Below are 17977 nucleotides of genomic sequence, written 5' to 3'. Positions count from 1 at the left end.
TTGACAATAAGGTCACAGTTGTGACAGTCTAAAAACTTGAGTAGCTCTGCTGTGTATGATCCACACTGTGTGATGGCAAAGCGTGGATGGAGTAGTCCCTCGCATCTCTGTTATTTTCACTAAGATTTCTTATCTACTGCAAATGCACCATAAACATTACAGACGTCTTGTGGAAAAATGACATTACCCCAGCTCCCCATGGGAAACTAATCTCATCCGAATAGGGCTCAAGTCAGAGAAAGGGAGGCAAAGAGTGAGAGAGAGGAGAGAGAGAGGAGACAGAGACAGAGATAGAGATAGAGAGAGCGAGAGAGAGAACCAAAGACCCAGTAAAGAGAGAGTGACACTTCAGATTTGGCTTTCTTTCATGGTGCCTAACAGCTTTCATTACCTATCATCCCCCAGTCCCTGTGATCATGGGCCATATTATCATCACCATCAACACCACCATCATCATTTATCTCTTTCCTTCTCTTGTTCTCCTTCCACACACACACACACACACACACACACACACACACACACACACACACACACAGATAAATTCCTCAGGGGGAAGTTTGACTAAACAAAACACAGATGACAGGATTTGACACATTAACAAGATAAAAACCTGTGTGTTCATGGGACAGTTTTTGTGCGTGTGTGTGTGAGAGAGAGAGAGAGAGAGAGAGAGAGAGAGAGAGAGGGAAAGAGAGAGAGAAAGAGAGAGAGAGAGAGAGGGAAAGAGAGAGAGAGAGGGGGGGATAGAGAGAGAGAGAGAGAGAGAGAGAGAGAGAGAGAGAGAGAATGAGAGAGCGAGAGAGAAAGAGAGAGAGAGAGAGATCTAAAGTGATATAATCAGACAGTCTGTGCTGCTATCAGTAATAAAGTGAGCTGTAATCTGTCTCCTTGCTGATCACAGACCAGAGAAGGGAACATGATTAAGCTCATGTGTTTCTGACAAGTCTAACTGGCTTTATTAAACCCTTCTCTCGATCACGTCTGTTCCATACAGACCAGGTTTAACAGCCCTTCAACTCCAAGCCCATCCCCTTAAATCAGAGAGGACTACTTAATGACCAACGTGCCACCAAGCTTAATGCTGCATATCCATCCGCCACCACTATAGAGTAGTATATGAGCAGCTGTAATGGGAGTCATTATTGAAAGATGGAGCGGAATTAAGGGTGCAAAAACAGGAAAGGAAGAAAGAAAAAGAATAAAAGCTTGATGCTGCATTTCCTCCATTATCTATTCATGTATGAATCACGTAGCAAGACAGGAGAAAAACGGGAGTGGAAAATCAGAAACAACAAAAGGCGGCAAATAAAAAAATCACTATATAAAAGTAAACAAAAATCCAAAAAATTACATTTGAATTTTTGTGTCACTAGGTTTAATGCTGCATATTCATCCCACACCACTGTATTCACAGCTGTGATGTGAATTATTACTGAATGATAGAGGGGAAAGGGATGAAAGAAAGAAAGAAAAAGAAAGAAAGAACGAACAAAATCTTAATAACTGACTCGACACCAGGATAAATGGTGCACATTCATCTGCCAGCACTAAAGACGCAGGACTGAATGATAAACTGGAGAAAAGGACACAAATACGAGCAAAGAAAGAAGGATAGAAGCAGAGGCAGATGGAGTTCTGTGTTCTGTTCTGTACACACAGCTTATGGTGCAGGACTGCAGACAGAAAAAAGCATTTGTATCTTCCATTTCCCCCAAGCAACTGTCAAAATAAAATGGTGGCTGCTTCCACTTTGATCAAGCGTGATTTCTTCAACAAAAGCGCCGCCGTCAGGTTAACAACAGCACCCCGTGTGACACTGAAGAAACAGTAAGGCGTTTTCTATTGCTCCCTGTGTTTCCTTTTCTCCTGTTTCTGAGCCAAAGAGCTTTTAGTGGAGCTGTGAAAAGGGCAGACTGAGTGACCTGATGGTCTGTCAGGACTTGGACTCTATGGAACAGCAGACATGACACACACAGACACACACACACACACATACTCGCTCAGAGAGAAATGGTCATGACCTCTCTTATAAATTCTGCCATCTGATAAGTGTCTTAGAGTGAGGATAGTGGGAAAATTAGCAATATATAAATAGCAATGAGTAAATGGATTAATGATGGAATTACAGCAAAAAAGTGTCTGTCTTGAAATAGCGTTTGTCTTAAACTTTAAAAACTCTGTTTGTGAAACTTCTGGATAAAGTTGTGTGTTATTTGTTCTTAAGATTTTCTGAAAGACACATGCACAGCCACACCCACACACACACCCACACACACACACACACACACAAACACAGACTCTTTGTAGCTCTGTTGCAGCAATACAACAACAGAATGAAGCGGAGCAGAAGCGAACAACAGTGTTATCACGAAATAAAATGCCTCTTATGCTCATTGGCTTTTCATCAGCTACCAACTGAACCTCCTCCTTGCCTCCACAGTGGGGAACATGCATAGGCCCAACGAGGATCACCCTAGACCTCCCGGAACACTACAGAGCCCTCCAGAGCTCTTTTTACCTTCTAGAACCAAATACCTTCTATATCCAGGACAATTGTATATTCAGGAAACTTCTAGAAGGCCTGGGTGGGAGACTCTGGGACAAAGGGAGACAGAGGAGGGCAAGGCACCTCATCTGTCTGAAGAGAAAGAGAAATATTTACAGCCACAGCTCTCAGATGGCTTCGGATTTTCACACTAGAAGCTCGACAGAGAAAAAGAAAAGGGCTACAGATTCCTGTATAACAAACCAGAGAAAATAAAAAGGGGAGAGAGAGAGAGAGAGAGAGAGAGAGAGAGAGAGAGAGAGAGAGAGAGAGAGAGAGAGAACATAAGAGATGTTCAGAACTGTTTGCCATTTCCAAGTGATGGAAAAAGCCCAGGAGCGAATGAATGCAGCTGATTGATAACATAGTTGATAACGTTATGAGTCTTTGCTAACTCCAACTGTTTGATATTGTTGGAAGGATAAACAGAAAAGAAGACCAGAAATCAGACAAGAGGAGGAAAAAACGAAGAAGGAAATGTCAGAAAGACATAAAGCAGGCTGTAAGATGAGCTCTGTTGGGCGGGGTCATGTATAGAGGTGGAGTTTATAATCAGAGGGACAGGTCCAGGTTTGTGAAGTTGGAATGGCTTCAGAACTTTGCATTTCAATGGGGGTCCCTGGTTGGCCAGTTAGAAGACGAGGGGGCGGAGCTACCAGATATAACCCATTTCATCCTCTTTGTCATCCTCTTCATCTTCATCGTCCTCGATGGCCCCGCGGGGGCGGAGCCGACCGCGTTTCTCCTTCTGTCTGCGCCGGCCGTGCTGCTGTGGTTCCACCTCCTCCTCCTCTTGGTCATCGAGAAGAACCACAGCTCCTCCACTGCCAAAATCCCCCGAAATCTCCTGATCCTCTTCTACACACACACCCACACAGACAAAGGTTTATTATACAATGCCAAGTCATGGAGTCATACACATAACACATATCGTTGCTGTTAAATGAAAACAAATGAACACAACAACTGTCCTTCAGATTAATGACTGATTAATGGACCAATAGAAATGCTCCACAATCACTTGGAATAAACTCTTTACGTTGACTTCCTCCGAAAGGTATAAAGGTTTTTTCAGTCTCCTGTAATGTTACTGTTTTTGGAGATGCCCGTTTTTTATTGGACAGCGATCATATTCAGTAAGCACATTTATGTAATAATATATCTAACATATTTAATGCCCCATTATATCCACATGTTCAAAAGATGTAAACACTAACAAGCTGGTATACCCATAGTAGAAACTGATGTTCAGTTGTGTAAGCCCTGTTCCCATAATCTTCATAGAAAAGCATAAAATACACTGGGACACACTTGAGCAGCAGCAGGCAAGCCTAAGATCACCCTGCTCAATGTCAAGTGCAAGCTGGAGGGAGGGGTATTAAGCCCCACCACCACAAGTGTGCTCCATTTTAGCTAGAAGTTTGTTTTCTGGAACTGTAGAGCACCATCCATTGCCTTAGTAATCGGATGGAGCAGATGTTTTCCAAAACAACTGATCCAACAGGTACCTAATGTTCTTGTGCATGAACTGCATGAGAGACTCATTGAAAATATTCAAACATGTAGTCTGCTCGCTGCTTTGGCTTGATATGTTGAAAGACATCTCTGTGCATGGCACTGTGCTGTATATGTAACAACTCGTATTTAGTAATCTTTTTCTAAGGTCAATGCTGATTTACTGTAGTTGGAGTAATGTTTGGTCTGGAAAACCTATGAGAACTAATATGCCCACACATACACACACACACATACACACACAAACACAAACACAAGGGGTGGTGAAATGGGTCGATGCAGGAGGAACAGCTGTTAGATAGATATGAGATGGGGTGAGGGAGATGAATGGATAGCCAGTAGAGCAGGAAAAGAGAACGGCATTATTTATCTATTATAGTCTTTTACTGTGATGGGACACAGCGAAACAGCACTGTTTTGACTTATGGGCCTTCAGATATCTCATAAAACAAGCACACTACATTTTCTGCATGCACACACACACACACACACACACCACTGTACAAGTCCATGTGCTTCCCCTAGACACCCTATATTCCATAACGTCAGTAGGTGTCTCAAAGGGCACAGCCCACAGCAATCAGCGCATGATGTTATGGGCCATGAGTGTACGGTATTGTGTGCTTTAATGGAGCAATTGCAGTGTAATCACTAGAGTGTGTTACTGGGGGCTATGGGGATGTAACCTACCGCAGATGGGGTTGCCTTGTTTTCTGGACCCTGCGATCTCATTGCCATATTTGTCAACACACCAGCATTGCCCTGTACTGCCATGACACTGTGTAGCCTTAAAGTAGCCATCTTCTGTACAGCGGGGTATATACGCTCCTAGAGAGAGAGAGAGAGAGAGAGAGAGAGAGAGAGAGAATGAGAGGGAGAGAGAGAGAGAGAGAGAGAATGAGAGAGAGAGAGAGAGCGAGAGAGAGAGAGAGAGAGAGAATGAGAGAGAGAGAGAGAGCGAGAGAGAATGAGAGAGAGAGAGAGAGAGAGAGAGAGAGAGAATGAGAGAGAGAGAGAGAGAGAGAGAATGAGAGAGAGAGAGAGAGAGAGATTTCAGTTAGAAGGGTACAAAGTCTCATCCTGTCTGCAACTTTTGCCAATATCCCAGTGCCATTTTTCTATTGACAGGTTCCAGTCAACCCTTAGGACTGACTTGCAACGTCAGACAATGAAAATCTTTTGTAGAAATGTAAGTGATGTTCATTATTTCCACAAATGACCAAAGAATAACTTAAAGGCAGCTATTGTTGTCAAACCTTAAATGCAGAAAACCTCCAAACAGCTTAAATGGAATGACAAGGCTTTGACAAGGCAGCATCAACATGATACATTAATAATATAATACAATTATACATCTCACAGTTGAGTAATTGGAACACAACTTTCGCAGGTATTAACATGCATTAAATCAACTTTTCAGATACCATTGTTGTGCTACGTTGCGAGGTCAGAGATGAAACCCATCAAAACATTTCTCATTATTCTAAATCGAGAAACAAAGTAGGAGAAGTATTACTCTCTTCTGCACCTTACAGCTTATGTGCACATAAGTGCCTCCTCTTACATGCTGTTCAGCTTTACACATGTAGCTCATTAGCATGCACAGGAATGCAGATTCTACCAATGTAATCACCTCCACAGTTCTGCTAGGGAAGTTGAAGAGGAGTTATTTTATTATGATTTAAAGGTTATGATAATTTAAGGAAATTTTATGGGTGCATGCAAGGTCTGGTTCTGTGGCTAGCTTGAGGGGTCAAAAAAAAATAAAAGGGGCTATAAGAAAATGTAGTGGTGTTAATAATATTTCTCGTTAAAGGAGCATTAATACTTTAAGAGCGTTAAACAGTACGCAATGTAAATTGAATAAATATTTAAATAATAATTGAGTAAAGTGCCTGAAATGCTGAATGCTGGTATTAAACACTGAATGGTTAAGCTCCTCCACCTGCTGCCCAGCATCAATACAGATACCAGAGAAGAATGGGCAAAGGAAGACTCCTCTTTCTTTAGCATCCGCCTGAGTGGGACAGCTGCAGCACATCACTGGCCTTAGGGACTGGATATAAAGAACACTGATTGGATTTCCCTTTCTAAAATGTGACTCCCACACACGAGTGCACACACAAACACACTAGCACGCGCTCAGGTTGTTGTTTTCCAGGCAGTGTTGTCAGCTGAGCTATGAAACACTTATGATTGTGCTGGATTATTGATGCCCATTGGGCTGCACAGGCCCGGGGGCGGGCACTCGGGGCTAAGGTGTCAGCCAGAGCCAGCGTTATTGATCACTGAGGAAAATATCAAGTGCGGATGCACATAAATCACACTGAGAGCCATTAGAATTCAAATCAATTATAACTATACTCCTGCAAGGCTTCTGCAGCACACGCACGCACACACACTCACACGCACACAAACACGCACACAGAGTCTGTTGCTTCTAATGGATGTTGGAAATTAAAACCTGTTCGTTATATTAGGTGAAATAAATCTCAGGCTTAATGACTGACAAGTGTAAACCCACCTATGAGAGCCTTCCGTCGGCTTTGAGCATGAATCCTGTTCATTTCGTTCTGACAGGGCAGACCTGCAGAAACACACACACGCACACATACACACACACACACACACACAACGAATAGCCATATTCATAAATGCATTTCAAACCTGGTTAATCCAATGCCAAATAAAATTACTCTCTCTCACTCTGTCTCTCCTTTGAGCCTCTTTTGCTCTTCCTCTCTGCCTTCTCTTTCTCTCTCTGTGTTGCTCCCTTCCCCCACCCTCTCTCTCTCTTACCCTCTGGCTTCTGGAAGCAGTAGCACCACTCATTGTTGGAGAGTTTTCCGTCTTTAAAGGAGTCACAGGAGTTGAAAAGTGGCCGCATGCACAGCTCATATTTGTCCAGGTAGATAGCACTGAGCTCTGATTGGTCAAGCAATAGGTCATAGTTCATGTCCAGCTTATTGAACATCCAACCAAGAGAGTCTTTACATATGGGCAGAATGCTGGTGTCAAAACCTGAGAGAGAGAGAGAGAGAGAGAGAGAGAGAGAGAGAGAGAGAGAGAGAGAGAGAGAGAGAGAGAGAGAGAGAGAGAGAGAGAGAGAGTGAGAGAGAGAGAATGAGAGAGAGAGAGAGAAAGAGAGAGAGAGAGAGAGAGAGAGAGAGAGAGAGAGAGAGAATGAGAGAGAGAGAGAGAGAGAGAGAGAGAGAGAGAGAGAGAGAGAGAGAAAATGTATAAAGACTCCACCAATAACAGCATAACACTGTTAGAGCAAACACACACACACACACACTACATACGTCCTTGAGCGTTGTCATTGGGAGACGTCTTCAGATCTCGGTTGGCGTCCAGGTGCAGCACACCAAACCAGTCCTTCAATCTGGAGGCCAGACTCCTCAGATCAGCATCACTGCAGGCTACACACACAAACACACACACACACACACACACACACATTAAATGTACAAAAAAATACTGTTTTTTTACACTGGGAAATTCCACTGGAAACAGAAAAGCATCATTCACCCTGTAAAATTACAGCAATAAAATGAAACTCATTTTGCAAAGGTCAGAGTTCAAATTTCATTTAGTTTACCCTCTTTCAAAATTGTCCATTAAGCGCAAATAATGTACTTTTCAGAAGATATTTCTGGGAAGATGAAATAAAAAGAAATCCAATTGCACAAAATTAGAGAAAGTCAAGGAAAATCATGTGAAATGACAGCTCCCATTTACCGGATTCCTGCTGGTGCTGTGGGTTCAGCCCCTCATAAAGAGGTTGTGAGTTTAACTCCATGGTCCATTTGTAAGCTGCATTATGTGATCCAGGAGTTTTTGTGCTTAAGTAATATACTGAAGTAATCAAACGTATTGACATTCTCGGGATATTTTCAGACATGAACAAGTATTTATGAGTACTCAGTTTTTTGTCTCCAATTTAGCTTTTTACAGTTCTACACACTGTTTGGATCTGCCACTTGCACAGGGTGATACCAGCCTGGGAGGGTGGTGGCTTGCACATGTTCTGAGAGAGGTGAAGCACCACCACATCTATCTAAACTGGACAGCTCAATACGCTTGGAGGGGAGCACTAACTGCCAATTTTGTTTCCACACACTGTGAGTGATGAGGGAAAAAGGGGGGTCATTCACAGAGAGTGAAACCAACAACCTGGTTGTGGCACAGTCATAAATGAATTCACAATCCTGTTGCTGTAGAAACCATTATGAACTTCAGAATTATTATCAGAGGCAGAGATTTTACCACTTAAGCACACCAATGAAAATCCAACAAGAAATTAATGCACTGTTTTATTCTACATTCAGTAACAGAGATGCAGGTTATTAAAAACAATCATTTTAGAGTGCTAATGTTGCCCGCAGAGCATGTCAAAAAGTAGACACTCGAACACACAGACTAGACGTACACATCATTTTCAATGTGAAATCCCTCCAGACATTTAAGCAGAAAAAACAGCTCAGGCTCTCAACCAGAGAACAACATGGATGCTAACGGTGGAAGAAGACAGAAGCCAATAAACAGCCTGGGAGAAGTACCTGCCAGCAATCAAAAGCTGTGAAGTAGTGCTGAAGGACAATAAAGTCAAAACATCATTAAATGAGTCTCCACCAACATGGCTTCCATTACATTTCACCTGTCTACCTTTCATTTTCATCAGCCAACACACCTCAGACTCAAGGTCCTAGATTTTTATTGGCTATTTGGAACAAGAACGCTGGAATTCCTTCTTGTGCCACACTCACTTAGAGGTAAAAAAATAATCAAAGAAGAAAGAGGGAAAGGCTAAACTACAGAACCCAGTTGCAACAAATAAAGAACATGGAAAAGGCAGATGAAAACATTGAGCAATGCAGTAACAACAAAATTAACAAGAAAGTTGGGGGGAGGACCCATGAACCTGGAACTTCCTCAAACAATGAAACCAAACTGACACTCAGTGCAGTGAAGTACAGGTCTGGTATGGTGCTGAAGCTATATGTGAGATGCGGTGGCACAATGGCGAGAGCCAGCACTCCTTTGACCACACCAACAGTATTATTCAGTTATTAACCTTCAGTTATTAAGCACTCTGGCTAGCCCTTGTGAGGACATTAAGGTATGAAAAACATTGGAATACTGCCAATGCTTTGGAATGGATTTTAGGAAACCTTACAGGACGTGATGGAGGCTGTGCATTTAGTTCCCTTTTAAAAGCAAATAATATCATTATTTGGCAACTAATATGAAACTATTATAAATGTTATGTGGTCAAGAGCAAGTCATGTATATGCACTTAGGCTTTAAATTAACCAGCATATTGCCCTGGAACTGCAACAGAAAAAAGGGAGTTCATTAAACAGCATGAAAAGTGCAGAAACAGTTGCTGAAATCTCACTGTAATAGTCCTATTGGGTAGAACAGAGTGTCTAAAGTACTGTAATATACAGCTGTAATAACAAAAAAAAATCACTAGTCCAATAACCATAGACATTCTGGTGTCCTACTTTAAACTCTAAAATACTTTAACCCTAGATTTGCAAGTACACAATGTGGTGCAACTAGAATCGTAATTTTGCTTCCAGCAGCATCAGCAGCTTAGCAATTTAACAGCATGAAAGTAGCAGTAACGCCGCTAAAAACAGTGAACACTTCTGAAAGTTGATCAACTGAAATAGAACAGGTGGTGGAGAGTTAATCGACGTGGGCTTTTTGTCTGAGCCACTGTCATTCCAAATGTCTGTGAAAGATACTGTGACCAAAGGTTATTCCTGGATTTCCCAATAAACAAACAAAACAAAACAATGCTAACAGTTGTAAATTTGTACATTGTGTTATTATGCCACAATATGTTAAATATTTAAATGTTTTATCTAATTTTGACAGGAATACAATGTATAATATGGATTCTATAAATACACCTTGTATCCTATATGATCAAACATAGGTTTTCTGGTTTTAATATCTCCACAAAAACATGAAACAAAATGTGACCCCCCTCTCCAAGCACTGGACTGCAGAGTAGTGACACAGCATTATCTGGAGTGATGGAGCAGGGATGTACCTGATCTCACTAATGTTCTCATGACTGAATGCCAGTATGTCATCACAGAAATGTTCAAACACCTCGTATAAAGCCTTTCCAGAGGAGAGGAAGCTGCCACTGGAGCAAAGGGGTAAATCCTCTCTGTTAATGCCCTTGATTTCAGATGAAACGGATGAGGATGTGCCAGATTGTGTAGTCACTGACTGGACACACATCAGATTTGTGGTCATGTGATCTAAATGAGTTTGCTCAGATTGAATTCAGGTGCCTGTGTATATGCAAATATTCAAGCAGTGGTTCACTTGAAGTTAGAGCCCGTAATGTAGAAGCTCTTTTATTATAACACCTGACAGCTGCTCTGTGCAACGAATTCCAACGAATCTGAGCAAACACAGTGCTGGAACTTTGTTCATTTGTTGTTGTTCACGATGCACGTGGACCCTCACATGGTGTTAATGATTAGAAAGTGTCAGTCAATGGTAAAGGAGCATTTGGATGAATCTGATCAAGATATCTGAATTGCCTTACTGTTAAAACAGATTCTATAAAGTTATATTTCTGTTCATTAAAGGTACATTTGAATGTACCCTCAGACATATAACGGTGGTCTTGAAGGAGAACCGCACTGATATTTCATTGGCGTGGTGAATGAGCAAATTTAAATTGTCATTTGAAGTGTCTTGATATAAATGGCTCCATTCCATATAAACACACAAAGTTGTGAGAATAGGAACCACACTAAAGTGTTTAATATGACTGCACTCATTGTAAGTTGTGACCCCTGCTTCCTACCACCCCTCTAAGTTTCTCTACAATGAACCATTTCATATAAAAGGCAGTTTAATACCTTTTTGTACATTGTTTGTAGTTTAATTCTCAGATATCAGAACTGTGTCAGCATCCTTTCATGTCAGAATCAATGCTCACTTTCTAGAGAAGTGTTTTAAACACATGTCAGTCGTTTGCTTCCAGCGAATCAATAATCTCAGAGACATGACGAGATGAGATTTACCGCTGAGAGCTAATTCTTTTTCACCACTCATGCTGCACACTGCTAATGAGATGAAATCTAACTCTAAATCTAACTAAGGAGAGTATGGAGCTTCAGCCCCAGGTATAAGGTATAAGATACTTTCCCTACAGAAAAACTACAAAAACATACAGAAATAGGCGGGAAAATGTCCTAATTCCTAGAGCATTCACATAATGAGAATTAATCAGTATATTGAAAATTGTTAATAACCTGCTATTTTTGCCACATAGTCAACACCTGACTGTTAAATTTGGTTGTCAAACAGTAAATTATTACAGCACAGTAATGGTTTCGGGCGGCACAGTGGTGCAGCAGGTAGTGTCGCAGACACACAGCTCCAGGGACCTGGAGGTTGTGGGTTCGATTCCCGCTCTGGGTGACTGTCTGTGAGAAGTTGGTGTGTTCTCCCTGTGTCTGCGTGGGTTTCCTCCGGGTGACTGTCCGTGAGGAGTTGGTGTGTTCTCCCTGTGTCTGTGTGGGTTTCCTCCGGGTGCTCCGGTTTCCTCCCACAGTCCAAAAACACATGTTGCAGGTGGATTGGCGACTCAACAGTGTCCGTAGGTGTGAGTGAACGTGTGTGTCTGTGTTGCCCTGTGAAGGACTGGCGCCCCCTCCAGGGTGTATTCCCGCCTTGCGCCCAATGATTCCAGGTAGGCTCTGGACCCACCTCGACCCTGAATTGGATAAGCGCTTACAGATAATGAATGAATGAATGAGTAATGGTTTCCCAAGTTACAAACAGTGTAAATCAACCCTCAAAAGTACATTTTCAAAAAGGTCCAACTGTGGCTCTTAATTGAGTTGTAAAGGTACATTACAGGTATTTCATGTAAAGGCACATCATGTGAGGGGCATGGTTCTACTGTGTCCTAACTGAACCTCTTTAGCATAACATTTACTCATGAAAATGCAGAGATTTTTCATGAGTTCCACATGCTTGGAGGAAAACACTGACTGTCGGGTTCTCTTATTTGTGAGAGGGGAATATAAGGGCCACCTCACCCACCCAGACAGAGTCAGGGCAATTATATTCTCTTGGATTCCCAGCCTCAAGTGGTCTTCATCTTTAAAAGGCAGCTTTAACTGTTGTCATTTTCTCAGTTTACATTTAATTCAAGTAATTCCTTGACATTTTTGTTTCATTGTCTGTAACCGCTTACCCACTTCAAGATTGCGGTGGGTCAGGAGCCTACGCGGAATTACCAGGCGCCAGTCCTTCACAGGGCAACACACTCACACCTTGGGACACTTTTGAGTCGCCAATTCACCTGCCAAAATGTGTTTTTGGACCCTAGGGAGAAACCCACACAGTCACTGGGAGAACACACCAAACTCCTCACAGACCTCACAGACAGTCAACTGGAGCGGGACTTGAACCCACAACCTCCAGGATCCTGGAGCTGTGTGACTGCGACACAACCTGCTGCGCCAGTGATACTTTACCAGTCGTACTGACTGGATTATTCATCAGAAAACCCAGATTTTTAAAACTGAATTATTTGATTGATCTATTATTTCACTATAACTCTGCAGTGTTCAATTTCAGTAGAGAGAGAGAGAGAAAGAGAGAGGGAGAGAGAAAGAAAGATAGATGTGTGAGTCTGTGTATTTCTCATTCAGTAGCTGTACAGAGCTCACACCTGCTGCTGCCTCATACATAAATACCTGCAGGCCAAGTGTGCACTCATGTTGTGAAAGCTGTATGCGGAATTTTCCTTTTCATCCTTCTCCATTCTCTCCCTCTCTCAGTGCTGCCCTCTCTTTATCCATCTCACTCTGTATTCTATACCTCCATATATTCTTTATTCAGCCCTTCTACAAGTTCCCTGTGCGCTTTTTGTTGAATATAAGTGGGATTTTTTTTCATGCCCCCCCCCCAAAAAAAAGAAAACAAAATCCTTAAAACTTAATCACTTAAAGTTGCACATTATAAGTTGCATTTTATAAAAATGAAAATCCATTGATTTTAAGTTGCTAATATAATACTGTACATGGCAGAACTTAATGACTTAATAACTTCATTTAACGTGCTCAGTTGTATTTAGTGCTGCATGCTTGATGCTTCATTGGAAGCTAATGGGCTGTATTTTTAGGCTCTTTCCAGACTAATTAAGCCAATCTCTACTCATTTGCTTATTAAACTACACAATACAGTTGAACATTTGTGGACACCTCCTCATCAAATATCTCTTCTGACATTAAGAGAATTAATAGAGAGGTAGCTCTCCTTTGCTCGGTACCAAATAATCTGCTCTTCTAGAAACACAGAACACAGATCAATTGATTCACAATCCAGTTATATCCATCTACCCAATGCTCATGTGCAGCTGCAACAAAGCATCCAGTTTGATTTCATGCAGTTCTTTAGAAGTTATACAAGCAGTGGGTGCACTGCAGAACTCCTGAGTCCACAATGGGTCACCCTTAAAGCAGTCGAATTCACCAACTACAAGGGATACCTACACATTTTTAGACATACAGTGCATGTCTATAAAGCATCAACATACAATTATGAGAAAAGTAAGCATCTATTCACTTTTCACATTTCACTATTCACATTTTTTTCCCACACCCATATAGTAAAAGAGGAGTAAGAAAGCCACAGTTTAGTTAGCCATGCAGCTAATCAGAATCTCCAGGAGAATTTCAATATTACGGCCAGGGGAGCTGGATTAGAGCTGGAATTCAAGACTGCAGAGCAGAGCTGTAATTTCTTTGGCTTTGCTGAGTAGACTGCAGCACATATTTCCTGGAACAATCAGGCTTTCAAAAGCTGAGCTCATTGTATACTCCTGATTACATAAATAGAAAAGTTAGTAATTGCGTATACAATACTGTCACTGTGCTGTTTTCCCTGCTGGAGGGGCTACAGCAATTTTTCTATTGTGAATCTGAAGAATAAAGCACTCTTTCATATCTGTGTGTGTGTGTGTGTTATATATATTGAAATGTTCCTATGTGTGTGTGCACTGTAATCTTACATTTACAAACTAAATCTGTTGTTCTGTATATTTAGTTAGTCATCAAACCCATACAAGACCACCACAGGGCAGGTATGATTTGGGTGGTGGATCATTCTCAGCGCTGCAGTCACACTGACGTGGTGGTGGTGTATTTGTACGTGTTATGTTGGTAGAAGTGGATCAGACACAGCAGTGCTACTGTGTCACTGACACTCTATTAGACACATCAACCTTGTCAAACCAACTTGCAGATGCAAAGTCAGAGACAGTAGCTAATCTGTTTGCAGTTTGTGTTGGTCAACCTCTCAGACGCTGCTGGCTGCATATGTTTGGTTGGTGACCCATTCTCAGACGTGGTGGTGGTGTATTTGTACGTGTTATGTTGGTAGAAGTGGATCAGACACAGCAGTGCTACTGTGTCACTGACACTCTATTAGACACATCAACCTTGTCAAACCAACTTGCAGATGCAAAGTCAGAGACAGTAGCTAATCTGTTTGCAGTTTGTGTTGGTCAACCTCTCAGACGCTGCTGGCTGCATATGTTTGGTTGGTGACCCATTCTCAGTCTAACTGTGACACTGAGGGGTATAAAACTCCAGCAGCACTGCTGCGTCTGATCCACTTGTACCTGCACACCACACACTAACACACCACCACCATGTCAGTGTCACTGCAGTACTGAGAATGACCCACCACCACATCACACCTGCCCTGTGGTGGTCTTCTGAGGGTCCTGACCAAAGTGGGCTAACAATGTATGCAAAGCAACCAATAAATCACAGTCTGTAATCACAGAAATACCACATGCTCTAGTATGGGCAGTGGAGCTGATCAAATGGAAAGTGAATGTAGAGAAATGGGTATCATTTTTTAATGTTTTGGCTGATTGTTGTATAGATAAATGTGCCATCAATTGAAGAAGCAGACTGCCCTACAATCTGTTCAAATTTCATGGTGGATTTTTTGGAATAGATAACTGCTGCATGAAGTTTCATTATAAGTAAAAAACTTTTTTCTTCTCCTGTTAATGTACCATTTTGGAAATACGACTTTCTGTTGTGACAGCGACGACAGCAGACCCATAGGAACTCACCAGGCAAACGCTGTATATGTGGGGGATATTTTGCTGTGTGCTGTGTGTTTGCATGTGTGTGGGTGGGCAGAGATATGTTTGCATGTGTGCTTCGGAATGTTGTGAGTTCTGAGGTACATCTTTATCTGAAATTAAGTTGTGGATTCGGGAAGACAATTTTTTGTCAGTAACCTATATGAATCCTGGCCACGGAGAGAATGCAGGAAAAAACAGAAAGAAAACAAGATAGCAAATGTAATCCCATCCATTCTGCCGGGGGAACGAGTGAGATATCAGTGGGGTATTGTATATGTCATTCTCCTTTGTGTGTATGTTTGTACGTGTATGTGTGTGTGTGTTCTGCAGTCCAATATCTAGCATAAAGCTCCAACACACCGCTCGGTACGCGAGAAATGGAGGTGTTTCGTTTTCCCCAGTGGACAACGTCACAAGGGAGAAAATAGTAATAAATAAATCAACAAATGAAAAATAAACTGCCACAGGAAACCTCATAACTTCTCAAACAAACCAGGACCCTGTCTCAGAGTGAAAGAACAGAGTTAGCAAACATGTACTGCAGTCATGACAGAAAATTTAAGCTGAGCTATCAAATGCAGATAAATAAAAGAAAAATAAGGGATAATAAAACTGAAGCACAAGCCTTTCTACTGGGGGGTGCATTACGGCTCAGTTCAGATTGAAATCTGTTCCTATTCCTATTATCGACTACCGAGAGACCTGTAGAATTCCGAAGTACCCAAGCTGAATTTGGTTACTCATCGTCTTGGGTAACCAAGCGTGCCGACCTGGACTGTATGGACTGTTAAACACGATCATCACAGATTCGTTACTCAAACGACTAAAACTCAACTATGGCATAAAAACCCACTGGCTGAACTCACACTACCATGTTACTGTTGGATAGGAAGACATAAAGGCTAATGTACTTCGGTGTATTTGGGCCAGGGGAGATCTTTAGTATGAGAAGTTAGAGTTTTCTTAGTAACTTTTTAGTGTTTACCTGAAATAATATTCCAACCACCAGCTACACTGTGTTGCAAAAACTTAAAAATGTCTGACTCATCATGCTAAAGTTAAATCAGAACTTGAAGCCTCTCTCTTGCTTTTGTAGTTTTATGTTTTATTACTTCTGATATACAAGTATCCAGAGCGTCCAGGTACTATGCCCAAATTCATGGGTCCATTATGTGATGGGAAGTGGACACAGGAACAGGATGCAGAAATTCTTCAAAATTGTAAGAGCACTGTCTCATATCACAAGGGCTTGCCCCATTGATTTGATCCCTAGTGGTGCCAGGAGCTCTCACTGGGTGGGTTGATTGCCCTTCCTCTCCTTCATCACATAGGATGATTCTAGCTAGTGATGTCTTCTTACATAACTGGCAGTTAGCATTCTATAGGCAGTTAGCATTCTATATCAAACACCCTGAACTGTCTGTGCTGTGTCAGATGGGTTTCGTAGGTGTCTCGAAGAGAGTGCATGCATGCCCTCATTATCCCAGGTTGGTGGCATTATATACCATAGGTCTAAGCTAACAAGTAACCTTTCTAAGGGCTTTTTCACACCTGTAATTTGTTTGCTCTGGTCCGATTCAGTTTAGCAGTTCATGATCTTTTTTTCCCCTTTGTTTGGTTTGATTTTACACAGGGGAAATTCAAACACATCAAAATGCATCTTCTCAGAACTGGGACAGAGGACATATCTCAGATAAGCTGCTAAAATGTAACAAGTTCTCTGTTTACCTGCTCTTCTGCATGCCATATGCAAACCACACCTGGCTACATGAGCTATTCCGCGCAGATACGCTGTGTACACCTGATAGTCGGGTCGCACCAGTGCTTGTTTGGGAGCGGTGCACATGTGAAAAAGCCCTAAGTGTTTGCTCTAGACTATAGCGGCAAGGAGTAAGAAGAGAGCATAAGTGGCCTAGTCTTCACTGTATGGGCAGGACAGCCATCAATCTCTTTGCTAATAGAGCTGGATGGCAGTTGGTGTTCTTCTTCAAGAGTGTTATGCTGTATAATGACAGCATTAGAGGCAAATTGAAAAGATGAAAGGGGAAGATAAACCTAGCCAGAAAGAGGAACCGATGATGATTAAACTGAGGTAGAAACTTAGATATAAATTTAACCCCCTCAAACAAAATAAACAAACTAATAAATGTTGGAGTATTTCTTTAACTACATGAGTCAAGCAGTGAGGTATTCCTCCATCCTATCTGTTTACATTTTTCATAAAAAAAATCAATAAAGAAACTCATATAAAGACGCAAATTTGAAACACAGATAAAAGTTGGTGTCAAAACTGACCTGCTACAAAACAAGCCAAACTGCAGTAAAGCCAGTGCGGTAGAAGTGGCGAAGTGAAATGTGGTAAAAGAGGTGAAGTTCTGCAGTAAAGCTGTTTAAAGTGCAATAAAGCTGAGGAAAGCTTGCTGGGCTGATGGCCAATCAGTGTGAGACTGTGATGATGGATAAGCACTTTGTCTCTTTTATCCCCACAGGCTCCATAATGCTGTAGTAATTAGCCCAGTGAAAGGCCAGCGGCGCTTATCGGAAGGCAATGGAATGCAGCTGGCAGAAGGCAGAGTGCAGCTGAGAGAGAGAGAGAGAGATTACCACTGAGAGAGGTTATGATTTGGGGAGAGAGGGAAAGAAAGAGGCTATTATCAGGGAGGAAGAATTTGAGTAGAGGGGTTCTGACTGAGAGACGCAGAGAGGCAGACTGGGAGACGGAGACTGGACGTGATATGAGGGGGGTTATTACCAAATGT

The 17977-nt window shown here is 41.9% G+C and overlaps 1 protein-coding gene across 1 annotated transcript in view; it reads right to left on the bottom strand.

Moving 5' to 3' along the window:
* Window positions 1-772: 772 nt before the first annotated feature.
* The window catches only part of spock1 (SPARC (osteonectin), cwcv and kazal like domains proteoglycan 1), a 338530-nt gene continuing 321325 nt past the window's right edge, over window positions 773-17977 (bottom strand). Inside the window, 5 exon segments of the mRNA XM_066668610.1 lie at window positions 773-3406; window positions 4754-4891; window positions 6588-6650; window positions 6863-7084; window positions 7369-7485. Of these exon segments, the coding sequence (XP_066524707.1) occupies window positions 3201-3406; window positions 4754-4891; window positions 6588-6650; window positions 6863-7084; window positions 7369-7485 (746 nt within the window). The 3' untranslated portion in view covers window positions 773-3200.

Source organism: Hoplias malabaricus, chromosome 4 (genome assembly GCF_029633855.1).
Source record: "Hoplias malabaricus isolate fHopMal1 chromosome 4, fHopMal1.hap1, whole genome shotgun sequence".
Classification (NCBI taxonomy): domain Eukaryota; kingdom Metazoa; phylum Chordata; class Actinopteri; order Characiformes; family Erythrinidae; genus Hoplias; species Hoplias malabaricus.
The sequence above is the reverse complement of the archived record's forward strand: the minus strand, read 5'-3'. Positions and strand labels throughout refer to the sequence as shown.